Genomic DNA, 20937 nt, shown 5'->3' on the forward strand with positions numbered 1-20937 from the left:
CTAGGTATGCATCATTGTGTTGTGTACAGTATCCCTTTCAGACCTTACTTAAATAAGCGTGCGCATTGACTTAAAATAAAAATTTGCTTGGCAAAATTTTGTTTTTCGGAACGAAATCGATACACGGCGATCGTGCGTATTATGATACTTTTAATAAAAAATATAGGAAACTCTTGCGGGCTGTTGGTCGCCGGACAGCGATTGTGAAAGATGTCAGAATTTTTAGGCGCGAACTCCCGGAGAGGTACATATATAAAAAAATAGTATTTTCCTAGTATTGTTTTTAAAATGTTATAAATTATAAAGTAAATATTGTATTCTAATAAATAAATGAAAAACCATTAAAATAATTTATAGTATTGCTTACTTAAAACTAACTTCAATTTAATGCGCACTATCGTAGCAGTTCGGTTTAAATTCATTTTTAAACGGAAAAAACGGCACGCTCGTGCGTATTGTTTTTTTGGATATTTAATTCAAATAGTAGTCATTTTTAAATTTAACTCTTTNATGATTGATACTTTTGGAGTCGGTGCAGGCAAACTTTACATGTTTCATAATCTTGGCACCGACTCCAGAAGTATCAATCATGGTATACCTACATAAATATTAATAATTCGTCCTAATAAATAAGTAGGTAATTAGTAATTATTTTTCTACGTTTTAGTGTAGGTTTTTTGGAGTCGGTTTTTTAAAAGCCTGCATGCAAAAATAAAATGAGTTTTATTAGTTTTCATGCCAGTATTTTATCATTATGTTGTATGTGATGTGGTAGCACCATTGAAAGGAAAAATAATTGTCCACACCCTGACATAATTATACCTTCGGAAATCGAAGGTCTCTAAGTTGTATTTTCGTATCTAACAACCATTAAATTAATGCGACTTCATGACGTCATAGTCCCCATACTATATCTATGGGAGAGTAGATAGTCCCATGTACCTAAGAAAGGCGTAGGTATTAACCCCCTTTAACCCCCTAAGTCCCGTCGCGAACTGAAACAATACAAATCTTTAACTGTGTGAAAAAATGCACTTAGTAGGTGTAGGTACCTATATACATCATTGTGTTGTGTACAGTATGTAGGGAAGTTTTTATGCTGCTTTTTATTTCTTGTGACAAAGATCAATAACATTTTAAAACTTCTCTAAAATGACGAAATTCTGATTGAAACTACTTTTGGTAGCGGTATCGAATCCCTCGGGTAGGGAATGTTACTAAAATAAGCAGTGTTGTTTGTTCGTCATTGGCCCATTGTCTTTTAATATTATCTACTACAACGAAACCACGTGAAACGTGCGACGTCCACCTACAAAGTGAACCGACGACCTAATAAAGGTAGCAGGAAGGCGCTGGATGCAGGCCGCTACCAACCGGGCGATGTAGAAGTGGAGGCCTATGTTCAGCACTGGCTGAAATGATGATGAGACCAGCAACTACGATGTATGTAGTTTCTAAAATGTAATTATGTATTTATTAAGCACATAACCAATACATAAATAATTTACGCATACGAATTCGAACGGGCATTGAAGCCGCGGCGCAGCCTTGACACGAATGCAGTAGAGGTCAATTTCATTTACTCGGCGGTTGTATACAAAATAATGACATGCTGTCTGTGCCGTCGAACAGCGGTTCTCAATCTTTGTGGGCCCCTTCCCACGGCATTCTAGTTTTGCGGGATTCAGTAATGCAGGAGGATCCCAAATGGTCACACGCCAAATCGAACGGATCGGCTATTTGCGGGACACTACTAACGTCATGTTCGTGCGATGTGAAGGTTATATTCATCATCATCGTTTCAGCCATAGGACGTCCACTGCTGAACATAGGCCTCCCCAATCTATACTATATACTATAATATTATAAATGCGAAAGTAACTCAGTCTGTCTGTCTGTCACGCTTTCACGCCTAAACCACTGAGCCGATTTTAATGAAATTTGGCATAGAGATAGTTTGAGTTCCGGGAAAGGACATAGGGTAGTTTTTATCCCAGTTTTTGAAACAGGGACGCGCGCGATAAAGTTTTGCTGTGACAGACAAAATTCCACGCGGGCGAAGCCGCGGGCGGAAAGCTAGTGACTTATATGATTATAATAAAACACGTATATTACTAAAAGGAATCCTGCAATAAATAGTACCTTTTCCTGCGGCAATATAATTTTGCAGGATCACAGGTGTGTTCACTCGGCAAATTAAAACGGATCGGTTTTTTGCGGGAGGTTGATAAGTCTAGAAAGTGCCTGTTCGCCCTTGCCTTAGGCTGACTTGCACCATCTTAGTTTAGCTTTAACAAAATGTCAAATATCTGTCAAACTACATACAAAAAGTTACGGTTAAAGTAAGTTCAAATTCAAAACGTTTATTGCATGTCACATTACAATTTATAGTGATGTTACAAAATAGAAGTTGGTGCTTCTCAGCCTTAGTGTATTCTCTTTTCTCTATAGTGAATTAAAAAGTTAAGATTAAAATAAGGTAAAAGATATTAGCCACACTTTTAGCACCTCTATGCGTATTTTAGACAGAAATAATAATCTAAATAAATAAAGATGAGTCTCTCAATGCAAAAGATGACCTTGGCTGGACCGATTTGGCAATATTTCTTGATCTGTCTCTAATATTGAGGTGCGAAAAATGTTCTTACGAAAGAAAAATTTAATAGTCAGGAAGTAACAATAAAAACTTTTTCCTATTCAACAACTCATCGGCAGAACTGTGTCATCTATGTAATTAAGTATGAATTAATACACATTTGTTGATGCAGGAAACCTTTTAAAACGACTATTTTAAGTTATCTTGCAATCGAAAAGTGAAATGTTCCGAATTTAAAGGAGAAATATTATTTTAGTTGAGACAATAAATAAATGTTGACACAAATGTCCCAGCCTTGTCCCAACTTGTGACTTGTGGATTTTTTAAAATATTTTTTTCCTAGACTTATAATCATATTTTTGTCGGTTTCTTTTTTCGTTAACAATTCAACTGTTTATGTTATGGATAATAAAAGTTGTGAAACTTGCGTCAGTAAATAAAAAAAAACATCAGAGAAATAAAAAAAATGTAAAAATAACTCAAAAACGTACAAATATGTTATAAGTAACTTTATATGTTAGAATAACTTTTTTCTATTATTCTTCAGCCTACCTATATTCCTAAATAGCTTCCCGCCCGCGGCTTCGCGCGCGTGGACTACATTATCTACATATTTTACGGAACCCTATTTTTTTCCAAAATAAAATTTAGCCTATGTTACTCGTGGATAATGTAGCTTTCGAATGGTGAAAGAATTTTTAAAAACGGTCCAGTAGTTTTTGAGCCTATTCATTACAACCAATCAAACAAACAAAGTTTTCCTCTTTATAATATTAGTGAAGATATACTCATATACGAGCAGTATTGGCATGTAATCCCAACTAATATTATAAATGCGAAAGTAACTCTGTCTGTCTGTCTGTCTGTTACGCTTTCCCGCTTAAACCTCGAAACCGATTTTGATGAAATTTGGCATAGAGATAGTTTGAGTCCCGGGAAAGAACATAGGATAGTTTTTATCCCGGTTTTTGAAACAGGGACGCGCGCGATAAAGTTTTTCTGTGACAGACAAAATTCCACGCGGGCGAAGCCGCGGGCGGAAAGCTAGTACTCTATAATAAAACTCGTAAATATTATTGTGTTTACTAATGAGACACTTGCACGCACTTTGTCGGCATTTTGTTCGAAAATATAAGTTTTAATTACATAATCCAATAATTAATTGTTTTCTGTACTTGAATATGCTCTAAAAAAATATCTGAATCGATTATAAATAATGGTCGATGATAATAAATATATAAATGGTCATTTTAAATAAATTTTCTTAGTAGTCTTTATAATTAATTTTATACTGATTTTTTTTTCATTAGCTCTTGGATAGTTATTTAAAATGTATACAGACAGACTGGCACAATTATTTCGTATTTTAAAATACCTAAGTATAACTTTTGTTAATTGCTTTTATATTTCAATTTAATTGTTTATGATGACTTAAGACTCATTACCAAACTTGTAGGTTTCCATTCCTAAATTCTTACCGATTGCTAACGCATGTATCGATTAAAAGGTATTAGGTCCAGTCATTGGCCAGTAATAGGTTTACACTACTTACAGTTAGTTGTAGTGTTGTTTTTTATCGATAACACTAAACCTGTCGATATATTAATTAATAGCAGTAATGCATGATAGTCGGCAATACCATTAACGTGTTATAGCTGTTTTATTTTATAATAATTGAATAGTAAAATAAAAAGTCGAATACTTTCTTTAATAAATAGTTATTAATTAATTGAGTTTGCAAAGTGATGTCCGAGATTCCTGTTCCTATTCGAAATCAATGCGAGAATTGTGTTTTGTCTGTTCATAAAAATATGAATTGGAGGTACAAAAGTTCCACAGGGCAGGTCCCACACGTTGCTCCCAATGTTGGTCCCAACGTCCCTTCCTCAAAAGTGTGGATGTAGAAAATATCTAGTCCCAACGTTGGTGCCAACCACCAATACTACGAGTATTTTCTAGATCCACACGTAGTTCAAGTGGTGTTTTGGGACCAACGTAACCAAAACGCAACGTTGGAACCAAACGTGTGGAATACTCATGAAACGAATAGGTGATACAAACATGAATAGCATCAGCTTGGAGATGCAATTATATCGCCATAGTTACCAATTTTCAAGGTCTCAGAACATCGACACTCGCGTAGCACTATTAACGATAACCAGCCGGTGACATAACGCCATGGCTTATGCAATGTAACATTGAACCATCGTAACCGAAACACGTAGGCTTTGCTAAGCATTGTTTGTTGAACTACGTAATGTGCTAGCAAATATTTTTATGGCGCAGCCCTTGCCCGTGGTTCCGCATGCGTAGGTTTTGGTACGGTCAACAGCACGTCAACGTAAACACTGTGGTATCTTACGTAGTTGCGATAGGGGCGACTTTGCAACGAAAATGTATAGCTTGATGTGCTGTCGACTGTACATAATGTGTTATGTTTGACCATCTCTAACAAATGTAATCGTAAAGTCAACCCAGGCTGAAGGTACGAGTGAACAGGCATCTTCTGGGGGCGTAGTGTGAGATTACGTCAAAGGCATCGATGTCGACTGCGTAAAAAAGTGACATTCAGTGTATAGTTCCAAAATACTGAACTGTCCTATGCATGACATTGACAGAGGGGCGCCACCGTCAATACCGGATCGCTGGTTCAGATTTTTGCCATGTTTGAAACCATATAGTTGAACGATGGTAGCGCCCCCCTGTCATTGAGTTTGGTGGGACAGTTCAGCGTGGGTCGTCTATATGACGCGATGACGGATTGTACAGCGCCCCTATCGGAAACTTTCAAGAACTAAAATCTTCATTTTTTTTAACGCGCTCACTAGTGAGGACGTTTGATGTAAAATCACACTAAGCCCTGGACGTTGATAAAATTATAAAGAGCAAGTAAACTAGGTAAATTGTACACGAACTGCTAATTGTAAAACTGCGTGAACTGGCCCTGTTAGTGAATTTTAATATCTGACATTCTGTCAGATCATTATGGATGGCCTTTTAACCAAAAGTTGATAAATTCTGAAACTGGTTCAAGGTTTACCGTTGGACACTCGACCTTTTGCTTCAGCAAGAGACACTTGAAAGTCTTGACATGTGGTCTCACAGCAAAATAATGTGTCAAGTCCAAGTTTCAACAATAAAGCTTCAACCACACCAACGCTTGCAGATCGCCATCGCCTGCGCGATTACGGCGCGATCAAAGGCCAATGACAGATCGCGTGAACTGTCATAGGTCGCGCGACCTGTCATTGGCCTTTGATCGCGCCGGCGATGGTGATATGCAGGCGTTGGTGTGGATGAAGCTTAACTACGCTATGACAGCTCATAATCGGTAGTGCCCTCAAAAAGTTAGTAAACATAAGACAAAAAGTTGAAGTAGGCATTGAATTCGGCGTTTGTATTTTATTTGTAAAAAGTTAGAAACAAATAAGAGGCTCATAATTAACCTTGAATTCCAGGGATCGACAACGCAATATGCACCTTCGGCTCCCTCGTCTCCTTCAAGAAGGGCACCAAGCCCAGGGCCATCGACGCGCGGCTCAACCTTCGGATACTGCTCGTGGACACCAGGGTGACTCGAGAGACGCGTACCCTGGTCATGAAGGTCGCTTCAGTCCGCCAGAGGAACATGGCCGCCGTTGATCACATCCTGGAGGCGTGTGACCATGTCGCTAACACTGCCACACAGGTAGAAATCTTCTTCTGTCTTTTTCGATATGTAAGGGTCTGTTTTCTAAGTTCTTAGGCTCCTTTCCTAGGTCCTCAACGCAGTAGAAGGTTATGCAGCAAACGTAAGAAACTTCTTCGATGGGAAAGGATCAGTGGGCTGAGTGTGAGTGAGCGCGTTTAAAAAAAGGTATGAAAATTTTAGTTTTTGAACGTTTCCCGCTAGGGGCGCTGTACAAGCCGTCATACATTTAATGTCATTTTTTGCCGTGCTTACTGGTGAGCGCGTTTGATGTAAACTCACACCAGGTCCTCAGTTATCTTAGTTCTTGGGCTCTTTTCTTAAATCCTGAGTTAGAACAGTAGATTATGCTGCAAGGGGAACTTGTCTATACTGCTCTGGACACCAGGGTGACCCGGGAGACGCGCACCCTGGTCATGAAGGTCGCTTCAGTCCGCCAGAGGAACATGGCGGCCGTCGATCACATCCTGGAGGCGTGTGACCACGTCGCTAACACTGCCACACAGGTAGGCATCTTCTCTCACTTTATTCTTTGGGTTAGGGATAACTTTATACACAAAGGAACCGGTGATCCATCCATACTGCTCTGGACAATCGCGCATCGTCTCTTCTGATGGGAAAGGGTCAGTTTTCTAAGTTATAGGGCTCCTTTCCTAGGTTCTGAACACAGTATAAGGTTATGCAACAAAAGGGGAACCATGTCCACGTCACTAATAGTGCCATACAGGTAGGCATCTTCTTTTGTATCTTTTGATGGGAAAGGGTCAGTCTTCTAAGTTATTGGGCTCCTTTCCTAGGTCCTGAGCGCATCAGAAGGTTATGCACCAAAGGGCAACCACATCCACATCACTAAGGCAGTCACACAGGAAGAATCTCCTTCTATCGTCTCCCAAAAGTTGGGGAGCGCTCAATAAGTTCTTGCCTTCCTTTCCTAGGTCCTGAGCTAGTATCCTAGGACATGAGCTTCATAATTCGCGAACATCAAAAAGCACTTATTTTTAATTAAAATAATAAAAATAGTAGTCACGTCTTTTTATTACTTACATTGAAAATTAAAAATGAATTGAAAATGAAAATGTTTTATTTGATAAATAAACATTATTATATTAAAAAGCATGAAACATCAGAAAATAATTGAACTTCTTATTATAGCCTGACCAGGAACATAAAAACCCTCGCCATGTTGCGGAAAACTAATGGTACTAATTTCTTTTAATGGCAACAGTAACTGAAAACTTCATTGACATGTCACCTTGCATGTCAGTCTATTGTTGTCAAAGTGTAAACAAACTTTATTTTAAATGTGTGCAATTGATTTTGTGAATTAAATTGCTAAAATANTAGTGCGGGCACTTTTCTGAAAAATTGGAAAGTCGAAAAATTTTTATATTATTTTTCTTGTCTTCCTTATGGACCAAATGTTACATAAAATCCGAGAAAACATAAATTTTGTAGAAAAAAATTTTCAGGTCTGAAAGGGGTAAGAAGTTTTTATGATGCTTTTAAATTTCTTGTGACAAAGATCAATAACATTTTAAAACTTCTCTAAAATGACGAAATTCTGATTGAAACTACTTTTGGTAGCGGTTTCGAATCCCTCGGGTTGAGGGATGAATGTTACTAAAATAAGCACTGTTGTTTGTTCGTTATTGGCTCATCGTCTTTTAATATTACCTACTACAACGAAACCACGTGAAACGTGCGACGTCCACCCACAAAGTGGACTGACGACCTAATAAAGGTAGCAGGAAGGCGCTGGATGCAGGCCGCTACCAACCGGGCGATGTAGAAGTGGAGGCCTATGTTCAGCACTGGCTGAAATGATGATGAGACCAGCAACTACGATGTATGTAGTTTCTAAAATGTAATTATGTATTTACTAAGCACATAACCAATACATAAATTACTTACGCATACGAATTCGAACGGGCATTGAAGCCGCGGCGCAGCCTTGACACGAATGCAGCAGAGGTCAATTTCATTTACTCGGCGGTTGTATACAAAATAATGACATGCTGTCTGTGCCATCGGACAGCGGTTCTCAATCTTTGTGGGCCCCTTCCCACGGCATTCCAGTTTTGCGGGATTCAGTAATGCAGGAGGATCCCAAATGGTCACACGGCCAATCGAACGGATCGGTTATTTGCGGGACACTGCTAACGTCATGTTCGTGCGATGTGAAGGTTATATTCATTATCATCGTTTCAGCCATAGGACGTCCACTGCTGAACATAGGCCTCCCCCAATCTATACTAATATTATAAATGCGAAAGTAACTCTTTCTTGTCTGTCTGTCTGTCACGCTTTCACGCCTAAACCACTGAACCGATTTTAATTAAATTTGGCATAGAGATAGTTTGAGTCCCGGGAAAGGACATAGGATAGTTTTTATCTCGGTTTTTGAAACAGGGACGCGCGCGATAAAGTTTTTCTGTGACAGACAAATTTCCACGCGGGCGAAGCCGCGGGCGGAAAGCTAGTGACTAAAACACGTATATTACTAAAAGGAATCCTGCAATAAACGGGATGTCTCAATGGGATCAAGCCCATAGTGCCCTTTCCTGCGGCAATATAATTTTGCAGGATCACAGGTGTGTTCACTCGGCAAATTAAAACGGATCGGTTTTTTGCGGGCGGTTGATATGTCTAGAAAGTGCCTATTCACCCTTGCCTTAGGCTGAGTTGAACCTTACTTTAGCTTTAACAAACGTCAAATATCTGTCAAACTCCATACAAAAAACACCGGTCATTGTTACAGTTACGGTTAAAAAGTAAGTTTAAATTCAAAACGTTTATTGCATGCCACATTACGATTTATAGTGGTGTCACAAAATAGAAGTTGGTGCAACTCAGCCTTAGTGTATTCTCTTTTCTCTATAGTGAATTAAAAAGTTAAGATTAAAATAAGGTAAAAGATATTAGCCACACTTTTAGCTCCTCTATGCATATTTAGACAGTAATAATAATCTAAATAAATAAAGATGAGTCTCTCAATGCAAAAGATGACCCTGGCGAGACCAATTTGGCAATATTTCTTGATCTGTCTCTAATATTGAGGTGCGAAAAATGGAATAATAATCGGAAAGTAACAATAAAAACTTTTTCCTATTCAACAACTCATCGGCAGAACTGTGTCATCTATGTAATTAAGTATGAATTAATACACATTTGTTGATGTAGGAAACCTTTTAAAACGACGATTTTAAGTTATCTTGCAATTGACAAAGTGAAGGTTCCGAATTTAAAGGAGAAATATTATTTTAGTTGAGACAATAAATAAATGTTAACACAAATGTCACACAGGTGGAATTTTTTTACTATTTTTTTTCCTACTACTTATAATCATATTTTTATCAGTTTCTTTTTTTGTTAACAATTTAACTGTTTATGTTTTGGATAATGAAAGTTGTGACACTTGCGTCAATAAATAAAAAAAATACAGAGAAATAAAAAAAATAGTAAAAATAACTCAAAAACGTACAAATATGTTAGAAGTAAACTTTCTAGGATTCGTTCTATTTTATTCTTCAGCCTACATCTATATTCCTAATATACTCATATACGAGCAGTATTGGCATGTAATACTTTATAGTAAAACTCGTACTTAAATATTATTGTGTTTACTAATGATGAGGCATTTGCACGCACTTTATCGGCATTTTGTTATTTCGAATTTATAAATTTTAATTACATAATCCAATAATTTTAATTGTTTTCTGTACTTGAATATACTTTATTAGTATTACTACACTCTACGTGATATAATAACCTGAGCCTCTAAAAAATATCTGAATCGATTATAAATAACTAGCTGACCCGGCGAACTTTGTTCCGCCTTAATGGCAATAAATAAGCAGACTTTTTTTTTATTTCGAACGGGATAAAAATCTATGTCCTATGTCCTTCTCCTGGCTCTAAACTACCTCCCTGACTATTTTCAGCTAAATCGGTTCAGCCGTTCTTGAGTTATAAGTGGAGTAACTAACACGACTTTCTTTTATATACATATATAGATGGTCGATGATAATATGTAAATGGTCATTTTAAATAAATTTTCTTAGTAGTCTTTATAATTAATTTTATTCTGTTTTTTTTTTCATTAGCTCTTGGATAGTTATTTAAAATGTATACAGACAGACTGGCACAATTATTTCGTATTTTTAAATGCCTAAGTATAATTTTTGTTAATTGCTTTTATATTTCAATTTAATTGTTTATGATGACTTAAGACTCATTAGAAAACTTGTAGGTTTCCATTCCTGAGTTCTTATCGATTGATAACGCATGTATCGGCCGCTGGGGCAGAAAAGTTCTTGAGTGGCGACCACGAGCTGGAAGACGTAGCGTGGGCAGGCCTCCCACTAGGTGGACCGACGATCTGGTGAAGGTCGCGGGAAGTGCCTGGATGCAAGCGGCGCAGGACCGGTCTTTGTGGAAATCCTTGGGGGAGGCCTTTGTCCAGCAGTGGACGTCTTTCGGCTGAAACGAACGAACGTATCGATTAAAAGATATTAGGTCCAGTCATTGGCCAGTAATAGGTTTACACCACTTACAGTTAGTTTTAGTGTTGTTTTTTATCGAGAACACTAAACCTGTCGATATATTAATTAATAGCAGTAATGCATGATAGTCGGCAATACCATTAACGTGTTATAGCTGTTTTATTTTATAATAATTGAATAGTAAAATAAAAAGTCGAATACTTTCTTTAATAAATAGTTAATTAATTGAGTTTGCAAAGTGATGTCCGAGATTCCTGTTCCTATTCGAAATCAATGCGAGAATTGTGTTTTGACTGCTCATATAAATATGAATCCGAGGTACAAAAAGTCTTCGGCAGGGCAGGAGGTCTCACACGTTGACCCCAATGTTGGTCACAACGCCCTTCCTTCAACATGCCGCGTGCAATGTTGGTCCCAACGACATTCGTCAAACTTGTGGATTTAGAAAATATCTTGTCCCAACGTTGGTGCCAACCACCAATTCTATAGTTACCAACGTGTGGAACCGGCGTTCACGAAACGAATAGGTGATACAAACATGAATAGCATCAGCTTGGATATGCAATAGGGATGATGACTGAGTAATGAAATCGAAATTCTATTTAGTCCGTCAGACAGATAGTTAGAAAATATTAGACTCATATTTTTTATTTTTTTCCATAATCGAATAATTACAGTATTATATTGAGTTGAAATGTCGCGTGACGTCACTTTTGAGTAAAAATTCTATTCAAGCGTGACGTATCGCGCCATTTCAACTCGATGTGGCACTGTTATTATTTAATTATGAAAGAAAATAAAAAATATGAGTCTAATATTTTCTAATATCTGTATGACGGACAAATAGTTGAAATTTTGTCATTTAGCCTAATAGGCTATTGATACCAATTTTCAAGGTCTCAAAATATCGACACTCGCGCAGCACTATTAACTATAACCAGCCGGTGACATAACGCCATGGCTTATGCAACGTAACATTGAACCATCGTAACCGAAACACGTAGGCTTTGCTAAGCATTGTTTGTTGAACTACGTAATGTGCCCGCAAATATTTTTATGGCGTAGCCCTTGCCCGTGGTTCCGCATGCGTAGGTTTGGTACATAATAATGTGTTATGTTTGTCCATCTCTAACAAATGTAATCGTATAGTCACTAAGGCTGAAGGTACATCTTCTGGGGGCGGTAGTGTGAGTTTACGTCAAAGGCATTCGATGTCGACTGCGTAAAAAAGTGACATTCAGTGTATAGTTCCAAAATACTGAACTGTCCTATGCATGACATTGACAGAGGGGCGCCACCGTCAATACCGGATCGCTGGTTCAGATTTTTTCCATGTTTGAAACCATATTAGTTGAACGATGGTAGCGCCCCCCTGTCATAGAGTTTGGTGGGACAGTTCAGCGTGGGTCGTCTATATGACGCGATGACGGATTGTACAGCGACCCTATCGGAAACTTTCAAGAACTAAAATCTTCATATATTTGTTTTAACGCGCTCACTAGTGAGGACTTTTAATGTAAACTCACACTCAGCTCTCAGGGGGCTTAGTGTGAGTTTCATCCGTCATACATTTAATGTAATTTTTTTACGCGCTCACTAGTGAGGACTTTTAATGTAAACTCACACTCAGCTCTCAGAGGGCTTAGTGTGAGTTTCATCCGTCATACATTTAATGTCATTTTTTACGCGCTCACTAGTAAGGACGTTGATGTAAACTCACACTAAGCCCTATGGACATTGGTAAAATTATTAAGAGCAAGTATACTAAGTAAATAGTAAACGGACTGCTAATTCTACGACTGCGTGAGCTGGCCCTGTTCAGTGGCGGCGTAGCATGGGTTGGCACCCGGGGCGATCACCCCCCCCCCNTGGTACCCCCCCGGATTTTGGGGTTACCTACCGTTTCGAAGATTGAAAGATAATCGCACCCCCCGTATCATGACATAGACCGCAGATTTGCCATGCAGATGAGTCAGTGAGTACTAATCTGCGCGACTTGTGTCACCCCCTGATGCTTGGCACCCGGGGCGGACCGCCCCCACCGCCCTCCCCTTACGCCGCTACTGGCCCTGTTAGTGAATTTTAATATTTGACATTCTGTCAGATCATTGTAAATGGCCTTTAACCAAAAGTTAATAAATTCTGAAACTGGTTCAAGGTTTACGGTTGGACGCTCGACCTTTGCTCCAGCAAGAGACACTTGAAAGTCTTGACATGTGGTTTCGCAGAAGAATAATGTGTCAAGTCCAAGTTTCCTTTGGTCGCATGCGTTGGTGTGGTTGAAGCTTAACTACGCCATGACAGCTCATAAACGGTGGTGCCCTCAAAAAGTTACTAAACATAAGACAAAAAGTTGAAGTAGGCATTGAATTCGGCATTTGTCGGAATGTTTTATGTGTAAAAAGTTTGAAACAAATATACAAAGAGGCTCATAATTCACCTTGAATTCCAGGGATCGACAACGCAATATGCACCTTCGGCTCCCTCGTCTCCTTCAAGAAGGGCACCAAGCCCAGGGCCATCGACGCCCGGCTCAACCTTCGGATACTGCTCGTGGACACCAGGGTGACCCGGGAGACGCGTACCCTGGTCATGAAGGTCGCTTCAGTCCGCCAGAGGAACATGGCCGCCGTTGATCACATCCTGGAGGCGTGTGACCATGTCGCTAACACTGCCACACAGGTAGAAATCTTCTTCTGTCTTTTTCGATATGTAAGGGTCTGTTTTCTAAGTTCTTAGGCTCCTTTCCTAGGTCCTCAACGCAGTAGAAGGTTATGCAGCAAACGTAGGAAACTTCTTCGATGGGGAAGGATCAGTGGGCTGAGTGTGAGTGAGCGCGTTTAAAAAAAGGTATGAAAATTTTAGTTTGTGAACGTTTCCCGCTAGGGGCGCTGTACAAGCCGTCATACATTTAATGTCATTTTTTGCCGTGCTTACTGGTGAGCGCGTTTGATGTAAACTCACACTAGGTCCTCAGTTATCTTAGTTCTTGGGCTCTTTTCTTAGATCCTGAGTTAGAACAGTAGATTATGCTGCAAGGGGAACCTGTCCATACTGCCCTGGACACCAGGGTGACCCGGGAGACGCGCACCCTGGTCATGAAGGTCGCTTCAGTCCGCCAGAGGAACATGGCCGCGGTTGATCACATCCTGGAGGCGTGTGACCACGTCGCTAATACTGCCACACAGGTAAGCACTATCTTTTTTCTCTTCTGATGGGTAAGGCTTGGTCTTCTAAGTTCTTGGGCTCCATTTCTAGGTCCTGCTGCTGAGCTCAATAGAAGGTTATGCAACAAACGTAGGAAACTTCTTCTGTCTTCTTCGATGGGTAAGGGTCAGTTTTCTTAGTTCTTGGGCTCTTTTCCTAGGTCTTGAGTTAGAACAGCAGGCTATACACTAAGAGGAACTTGTCTATACTGAGTGTGAGTGAGCGCGTTTAAAAAAGGTATGAAAATTTTAGTTTTTGGACGTTTCCCGCTAGGGGCGCTGTACAAGCCGACATACATAGGCTTGGTCTTCTAAGTTCTTGAGCTCGTTTCCTAGGTCCTCAGCGCAGTAGAAGGTTATGCAGCAAACGTAGGAAACTTCTTCTGTCTTCTTCGATAGTAAGGGTCAGTTTTCTTAGCTCTTGGGCTCTTTTCCTAGGTCTTGAGTTAGAACAGCAGGCTATACACTAAGAGGAACCTGTCCATACTGCTCGTGGACACCAGGGTGACCCGGGATCTATTTCTAGGTGCTGAGCTCAATAGAAGGTTATGCAACAAACGTAGGAAACTTCTTCTGTCTTCTTCGGGAGACGCGTACCCTGGAATCTTCTTCCAAAAGTTGGGGAGGGCTCGATACGTTCTTGCCTTCCTTTCTTAGGTTCTGAGCTAGTATCCTGGGAGATGAGTTTCATTATTCAAGAATGACTAATAATAACTATATTATGCGGACACCAAAAGGCACTTATTTTTAATTAATATAATAACCTATACATTACCTATTAAACCTATTAAAAACTTCTAATTATTATTATTAATTCATAAAAAGAAAAGTGTTCGTTGTGTTTAAATTAATAAGGTTAATTCATCTTAATACAATTTACTACTTTTTTGAAAATTAATAGATATACTTATTCATTTTTTTCAATTCCTATTATGTACGTATAATAATAAAAATACTAGATTCAATCAAGCTCATTGAAGTTAGGTATCAAAACTTGAATTGACTTATGATAAAACTAGCGGCCGCCCGCGACTTCGTACGCGTGGATCCCGTTTTACCCCCTTAGGGGTGGAGTTTCGTAAAATCCTTTCTTAGCGGATGCCTACGTCATAACATCTACCTGCATGCCAAATTTCAGCCCGATCCGTCCAGTGGTTTGGGCTGTGCGTTGATAGATCACTATGAAAGTCAGTTATTGTATATTTAGAAATACTTGTGCAATGATTCAAATAAGATTAACATTTCTGTAAACTAATATCTCCGATGTTTGTTTCAGGTTTTGGTTAAACTCACTAGTGGCAAATGCGAGATAGACTCGGAGGCTGAATACCAGCATTTAGCAGTAAGTTGTATTTATTATTTGTTAGTCTCATTTTACTTGAAAAGTCTGGGAAGTCCTATCTTCCCCCGACAAGCTTCCTCTAAAGGGGGGGAATATGGGAATTTTTGTGCCATCTTCCTCCGATTGTGACTGGAGAAAGATGGGAAGAAAATGTTGCATTTTCCCCCGAATTTATTTTTAACGATGAGGTTCATGGTGGGTGGTTTTAGGATTCTATTTCATGTTTTGACGCGTTTGTGTGTCAAACCATTTTGAACTGTTTTTGACTTTACGCATTTCAATGAACCGATCACGTTAACAAGATATCTGGCAGCGACAGCGATTGGATGAAAAAATAATGCTTTGTGGAGTACTTTAGTTACTGGTTCCTTGGTTTTAAATAACTTGTAAATATCTAATTGCTGTTGGTAATTGAACCCCTGGTGTCAAGCGTGGTTTCCAATGGACTCACGACGATAATAAATAATAAATAAATATCCTTGGACATTTTACACTGCGCCTCTAGTCCCAATCCCAAACTAAGCAAAGCATGTACTATAGGTACTAGACAACGGATATGAACATACTTTTGTTTTTGTAAATACATACATTTATTATACATAGTAACACCCAGACCCGTCAGGAGAAATTAAAATTTATCATTTCATTCTGCCCGGCCGGGAATCTAACCCGGGTCCTCTCGGCATAGTAGTCCGTTCTGAATCACTACACCAAACGGCCGACATAATGTGCTTCCAGGAGCTTTGGGACATGAACCACTGGCTTCTGGGCGCGCTGGGCGTGTCGCACCCCGCGCTCGAGACCATCCGGGCGGCGGCACGAGCGCGCGGCCTCGCCTGCAAGCTCACCGGCGCTGGCGGCGGCGGGTAAGATAAGACTATATTTATTTAGAAGTAACAATGCGTGAAAGTTTACAGGACTTCTTCTTAATTACGCAAGCCACAATATAATCTTCAAAAGCAAAAATCCGAAAAGCAGCGTAGGACATCCACCTACAAGGTGCATCGACGACCTTATAAAGGTAGCAGGGAGGCGCTGGATGCAAGCCGCTACCAAACGGTCATTATAAAAATCATTGAAGGAGGCCTATGTTCAGCAGTGGACGTTCTATGGCTGAAATGATGATGATATAATATTATCGACAATGTATGGCCTTATTGTCTCAAAACTGCGGGGGGTGAATGCATGCTGCGAACGTGCATTTAGAAGTGCCCACCCGCAAGTTTTAGCGTAAGTCCTTAATTTAATAATTCTCTGGCGCATATTTTATGCATTAATATTTCTTTTCTTCTCATTCCAGTTACGCAATGGTGCTTATCCCACCGTCCACCCCCCGTAGCACCGTGGACTCGCTCTCAGGGCAGCTGCTAGAACTCGGCTTCCGCGTCACCGAGACACGTCTAGGCGGCGCCGGCGTCTCGCTAGAGATGTGACCCGCGCCCCCTCACAAACGCCTCAAGGACTCCTAGCGGGGGCGGATGGGAATTCACCCGGGGGCAAATGAAACTCTACAGGGAATTTAATAAAAATTATGAGACATTTGGGACTCTAAAACCTTAGAGCGTTAAGATTTAGTGGTGTACTGAATCGTGCTTTACCAAAGACAGCTATAGATATGCTGTTAAAAATTCTGGAAAGATATTTCTGAGTATCTCTGAAATAAACTAAACCAATGAGCGTTACGCCAAAAAGCTCGCGGTACAAAGGATGTTACGGAAACACTGCACCCTGTTTTAATGGTGTATGTGTATTAAAAATGGGATATGTCTTGAAAGTTGCATGAATATCCAATGGATGTGAAAAAAAACTGAAAATGAATGCAATGTCCACCTGAATTCGGACATTTTAAGACTGAGAGTGAAAGTGTCAATGTGTTATAAATATTTGTGATAAAAACTATTCTGTTTTGGAACTCGTTAAGTTGGTGAAGGTGAAAATTTTAAGTGAAAAAAGTGTTTCAAAGTACATAACTGGACTGGTGTTCGTAATGAATTCGTATTACAATTTATTGTTCGTAGTAAAATGTTTATATTTAACTTTCCAACATTTGTGTGTAAATGAAGCTTCCTTTTTAAAAGCTGTATAAGTGTTGTTGACAAAAAATGCTGATTTGTTTTGTATGACACAAAGTTGTGTAGCAAATACATAATTATGCATGTATAGATGTTGAAGCTCTATCATTGTTAAATGTTATTATATGTAGTATTAATTATTGCCATGTGACTGTACAGCCAGATACAAAATTTTGTTATTTGAATAAGACATTTTTTGGATATGAATACATCTTTTTGTACCTGACTGTACGACAAAAACCACTGTTTGCTTTCGAATTGAGCTAAATGTTTGGCTTTGCTATTGTCCCCACGGGTATAAATATTGACCAGGGGAATATGGGAATTCCCATAATCCCCCACTTTTACAATTCTTAAGTATTTATGTATGTGAACGTGTTTTATTTGAAATCGGCTCTAAATAAATTGATTCTAATAAATTGCTACATTGAGCCTTGAATAAAGTATTAAATTATGAAATTGTATCAAAATTTTCTTTTTTTAAGAAAGGACAGAAATCCGATTTGAGTGAAGTAGAGATTTGCGTATTAATTTTTAAACTCGTTGCGGAGAAACGGGGAAAATCGGGCACGGTGACTAACACACAGTATTCGCATTATTATCTCTCTCTACCCCGCCTCACTCCGTATCAATGGTCAGGAAAACCCTCCTATGACTTCGTTCGTTTCAGCCGAAAAACGTCCACTGGAGGACAAAGGATGATTTACTTCCACCCTAACTTAATTCTATTGATAAACGTCTAGCTAAATATAATTTTATGTACGTTAGTTATAATTTTAGAGAGTACATATGCGATTGTTTTTTGTTTATATTATTTATTTATTAGTATAATGTTTCTTTCGGTTCAAAATGGCGTCGATTTTATGAGTGTTTTTTGATTTTCTATTACATTGATAAAGTATAGTTGATACCGTTGCTCTTTATAAAGTTATTAACGAATTGTGTATATTGAAGATGAAATAATCATGTTTATTATCACAAATAATCACACTTCTTGACTCCGAAATCGTGAAAACTCAGTATGCCTGGCACATATTTATACAATTTACCAAAAATTGAAGCCCTTTTGAACCATCTATACATACGGGTCGTAATGAAATGCTTGTATGAATAATTGATGAAGTGCGAACTCCAAATAGTAAATAAAAAGACGTGCTATCCTTGTCTACTTGATAGGAGATCATTCCACGCGTTGAGAATGAGAATTGAGAAATGTTTTAGAAGTTAAGTAAGTTCGAATCTTGGTTCTACTCGTACTTTGATATGATATTCATCAAACCTCGTATTTATGTTGAACTAAATGATTTGGTTTTTAATTGTATTTTCAATAGAAGATCATTATTGTGTACAATTTTATTTGCATGTATTATACTTTTTAATGCAAACATTGCTAAAAAGGTTTTTCTTCATATTATTTTATAAATTCAATGGATTTTTTAATAAAATGTGTTCATTTTGAGCATTTATCTTATCGAAATCAATAAATATTTATTGTAGTGTTATTTAAACACTGCATATTAAATGGATTTCAATAAGCAATCGGTAAAAATAGCATTTTACAGCAAAAATATAAACAGAAAGTGAGAAAGTGGATTCATGCCAATATTTATTAACTACAAATAAAAATCCAGACTTTTAACAAACAAATTAATTATACTTAATTCAATCAATTTATTCAATTTTTAATTTATGTAGACCATTTTGCATTATCAATAAATATAAAATTAACTTGTGCGGACTGTAGTACAAGTAAATGATCTGTTTGATCTTTTATTTCCCTGTTTAATTCTATCGTTAGTTGTTAAAACCATTCCAAATGCCCTGCATGCGATTGTAATTCCATAGCCTTTATTATGAAACGACGAATACAAATCTACACAGTATACGCAAATGTAGTTGAAACGGAAGGATCACTCCTCAAATACATTTAAAGAAATGTTACTCTGCGTTATAAAATACAAATATGTTAGCTAGTGCTAAGATCCTACCGATATTCATCCAAATGTGGTAATAAACATCCAACTTAAAAACATATTTTTGTGTGAAGATGAAATGAGAAAATTCCCATATTCCCCCCCTTCGGGGGCAGATGAGAAATGACCACAAACCAATATTAGACTGAGCTTAAGTTTGAATCTAATTTTTAGCGTCGTTTTATAATACGGGCGTATAAGTACCCGCGGTATCGAATATTAAAAATACTTCTGCAGGACATGTTCGGATATGTCCATCTCTCTCGCTCAAACGAGATGCTGGCATGTGCGACTGCGACAGAGAACCGTTATCACGGTAACAGCGTTTTAGCGGGTTGTACAATTTGTTGTGTAAAAACGAAACTGATAAACGCCTAGCTCTAAGTAGATAATTGAGTTTATATGTATTTATGCAATTTCCGCGCTCACAATTAGGATAATGGGTGCTAATCGATTGTAGAATTTGTTAAATTATGAAAGACTACTTGAGGTAACAATAAAACTGAATAAATCTTCTATTTTGAATGTGACTTGTTTCTTTTGAAAGATAACCACTGCTCCCAACCTTCGATGTTATAGTCTGGTCTGCTGTTTTGCTGTCGCGCTCGCACACTCACTGCGAGCGCCCCTCGCACAGTCGCGACAGCAACATAATTACGCGCGAGCGATAAGGATGGGTAGCTTGGGGTCATTGGACAAAATTCTACGTGCTCACAGACCAGACTATAGCTAAAGAGACTGATTGAATTTGAAAGCGTTTTAGTCGTGCCCGCGATGTAACACATTTTTTATACTGAACCGTTTTTCTAGTAACATACTTAATTAAAAGCCTTTGACTGAATACTTCTGTAATCAAAACCCAATTAATATAAATAATGAAGAATTAATGAGTGGAGTAGGTACATAACTACATAATGATAACAAATAAAAGCAAGTTCTTATTAAAAAGTGCATTTATTACACAAATAAGTTATTTTAATAACACGTTATTATTTTACTAACTTGCGTATCAACAACGTGACCGAGTGAAAATAAATTATCATAAAATGTCAAATCAAAAATTAATACGATTAATCGTTACTACATTAAATAATTAGATTTAAATAAAATATTTCTACACAACCATGGAAGACAACACAAAATAAAGCATTTTCTTAAAGTTTTAAACTTGATAAAATGGAAAATATACTAACGTTAATAAATGAAAATTGCAAAATTATTACATTTTTAACAAGTTGGAAAATGAAATATTAATTATAGCTATTAATAAGGGTACAAGTTAACATCATAATAAAAAAATGAAATGTGTAACACAGTATTGCGTTTAATAACAATGATTAACTTATTTGAAAAACTAGAATGTATAAATTCTCTTATTTTTACATATAAATATTAAAACTTAAAATCGTCTCTAAAAGCCGCACGCAAAATAAGCTGCCAAATAAATTGATATAAAATCTAAATAATTTATTTTAATTTTAATTCTTATTTATTATGAATACTTTTGGATCACGGAACTATAGACAAGTTGAATCACATCTATGCCTAGTCTATAACG

General features: G+C 38.0%; 1 protein-coding gene across 1 annotated transcript in view; it reads left to right on the top strand.

Moving 5' to 3' along the window:
• Nucleotides 1-19904, top strand: part of Mk (mevalonate kinase) — a 35464-nt gene extending 15560 nt beyond the window's left edge. The window contains exons 5-9 of the mRNA XM_028314545.1: nt 6055-6167; nt 6674-6790; nt 15269-15334; nt 16073-16200; nt 16635-19904. Of these exons, the coding sequence (XP_028170346.1) occupies nt 6055-6167; nt 6674-6790; nt 15269-15334; nt 16073-16200; nt 16635-16767 (557 nt within the window). The 3' untranslated portion in view covers nt 16768-19904. The remainder of the gene's footprint in view (nt 1-6054; nt 6168-6673; nt 6791-15268; nt 15335-16072; nt 16201-16634) is intronic.
• The last annotated feature ends 1033 nt before the right edge of the window (nt 19905-20937 follow it).

Source organism: Ostrinia furnacalis, unplaced genomic scaffold, assembly GCF_004193835.3.
Source record: "Ostrinia furnacalis isolate ACB-3 unplaced genomic scaffold, ASM419383v2 OfSCF4782, whole genome shotgun sequence".
Taxonomy (NCBI): Eukaryota; Metazoa; Arthropoda; class Insecta; order Lepidoptera; family Crambidae; genus Ostrinia; species Ostrinia furnacalis.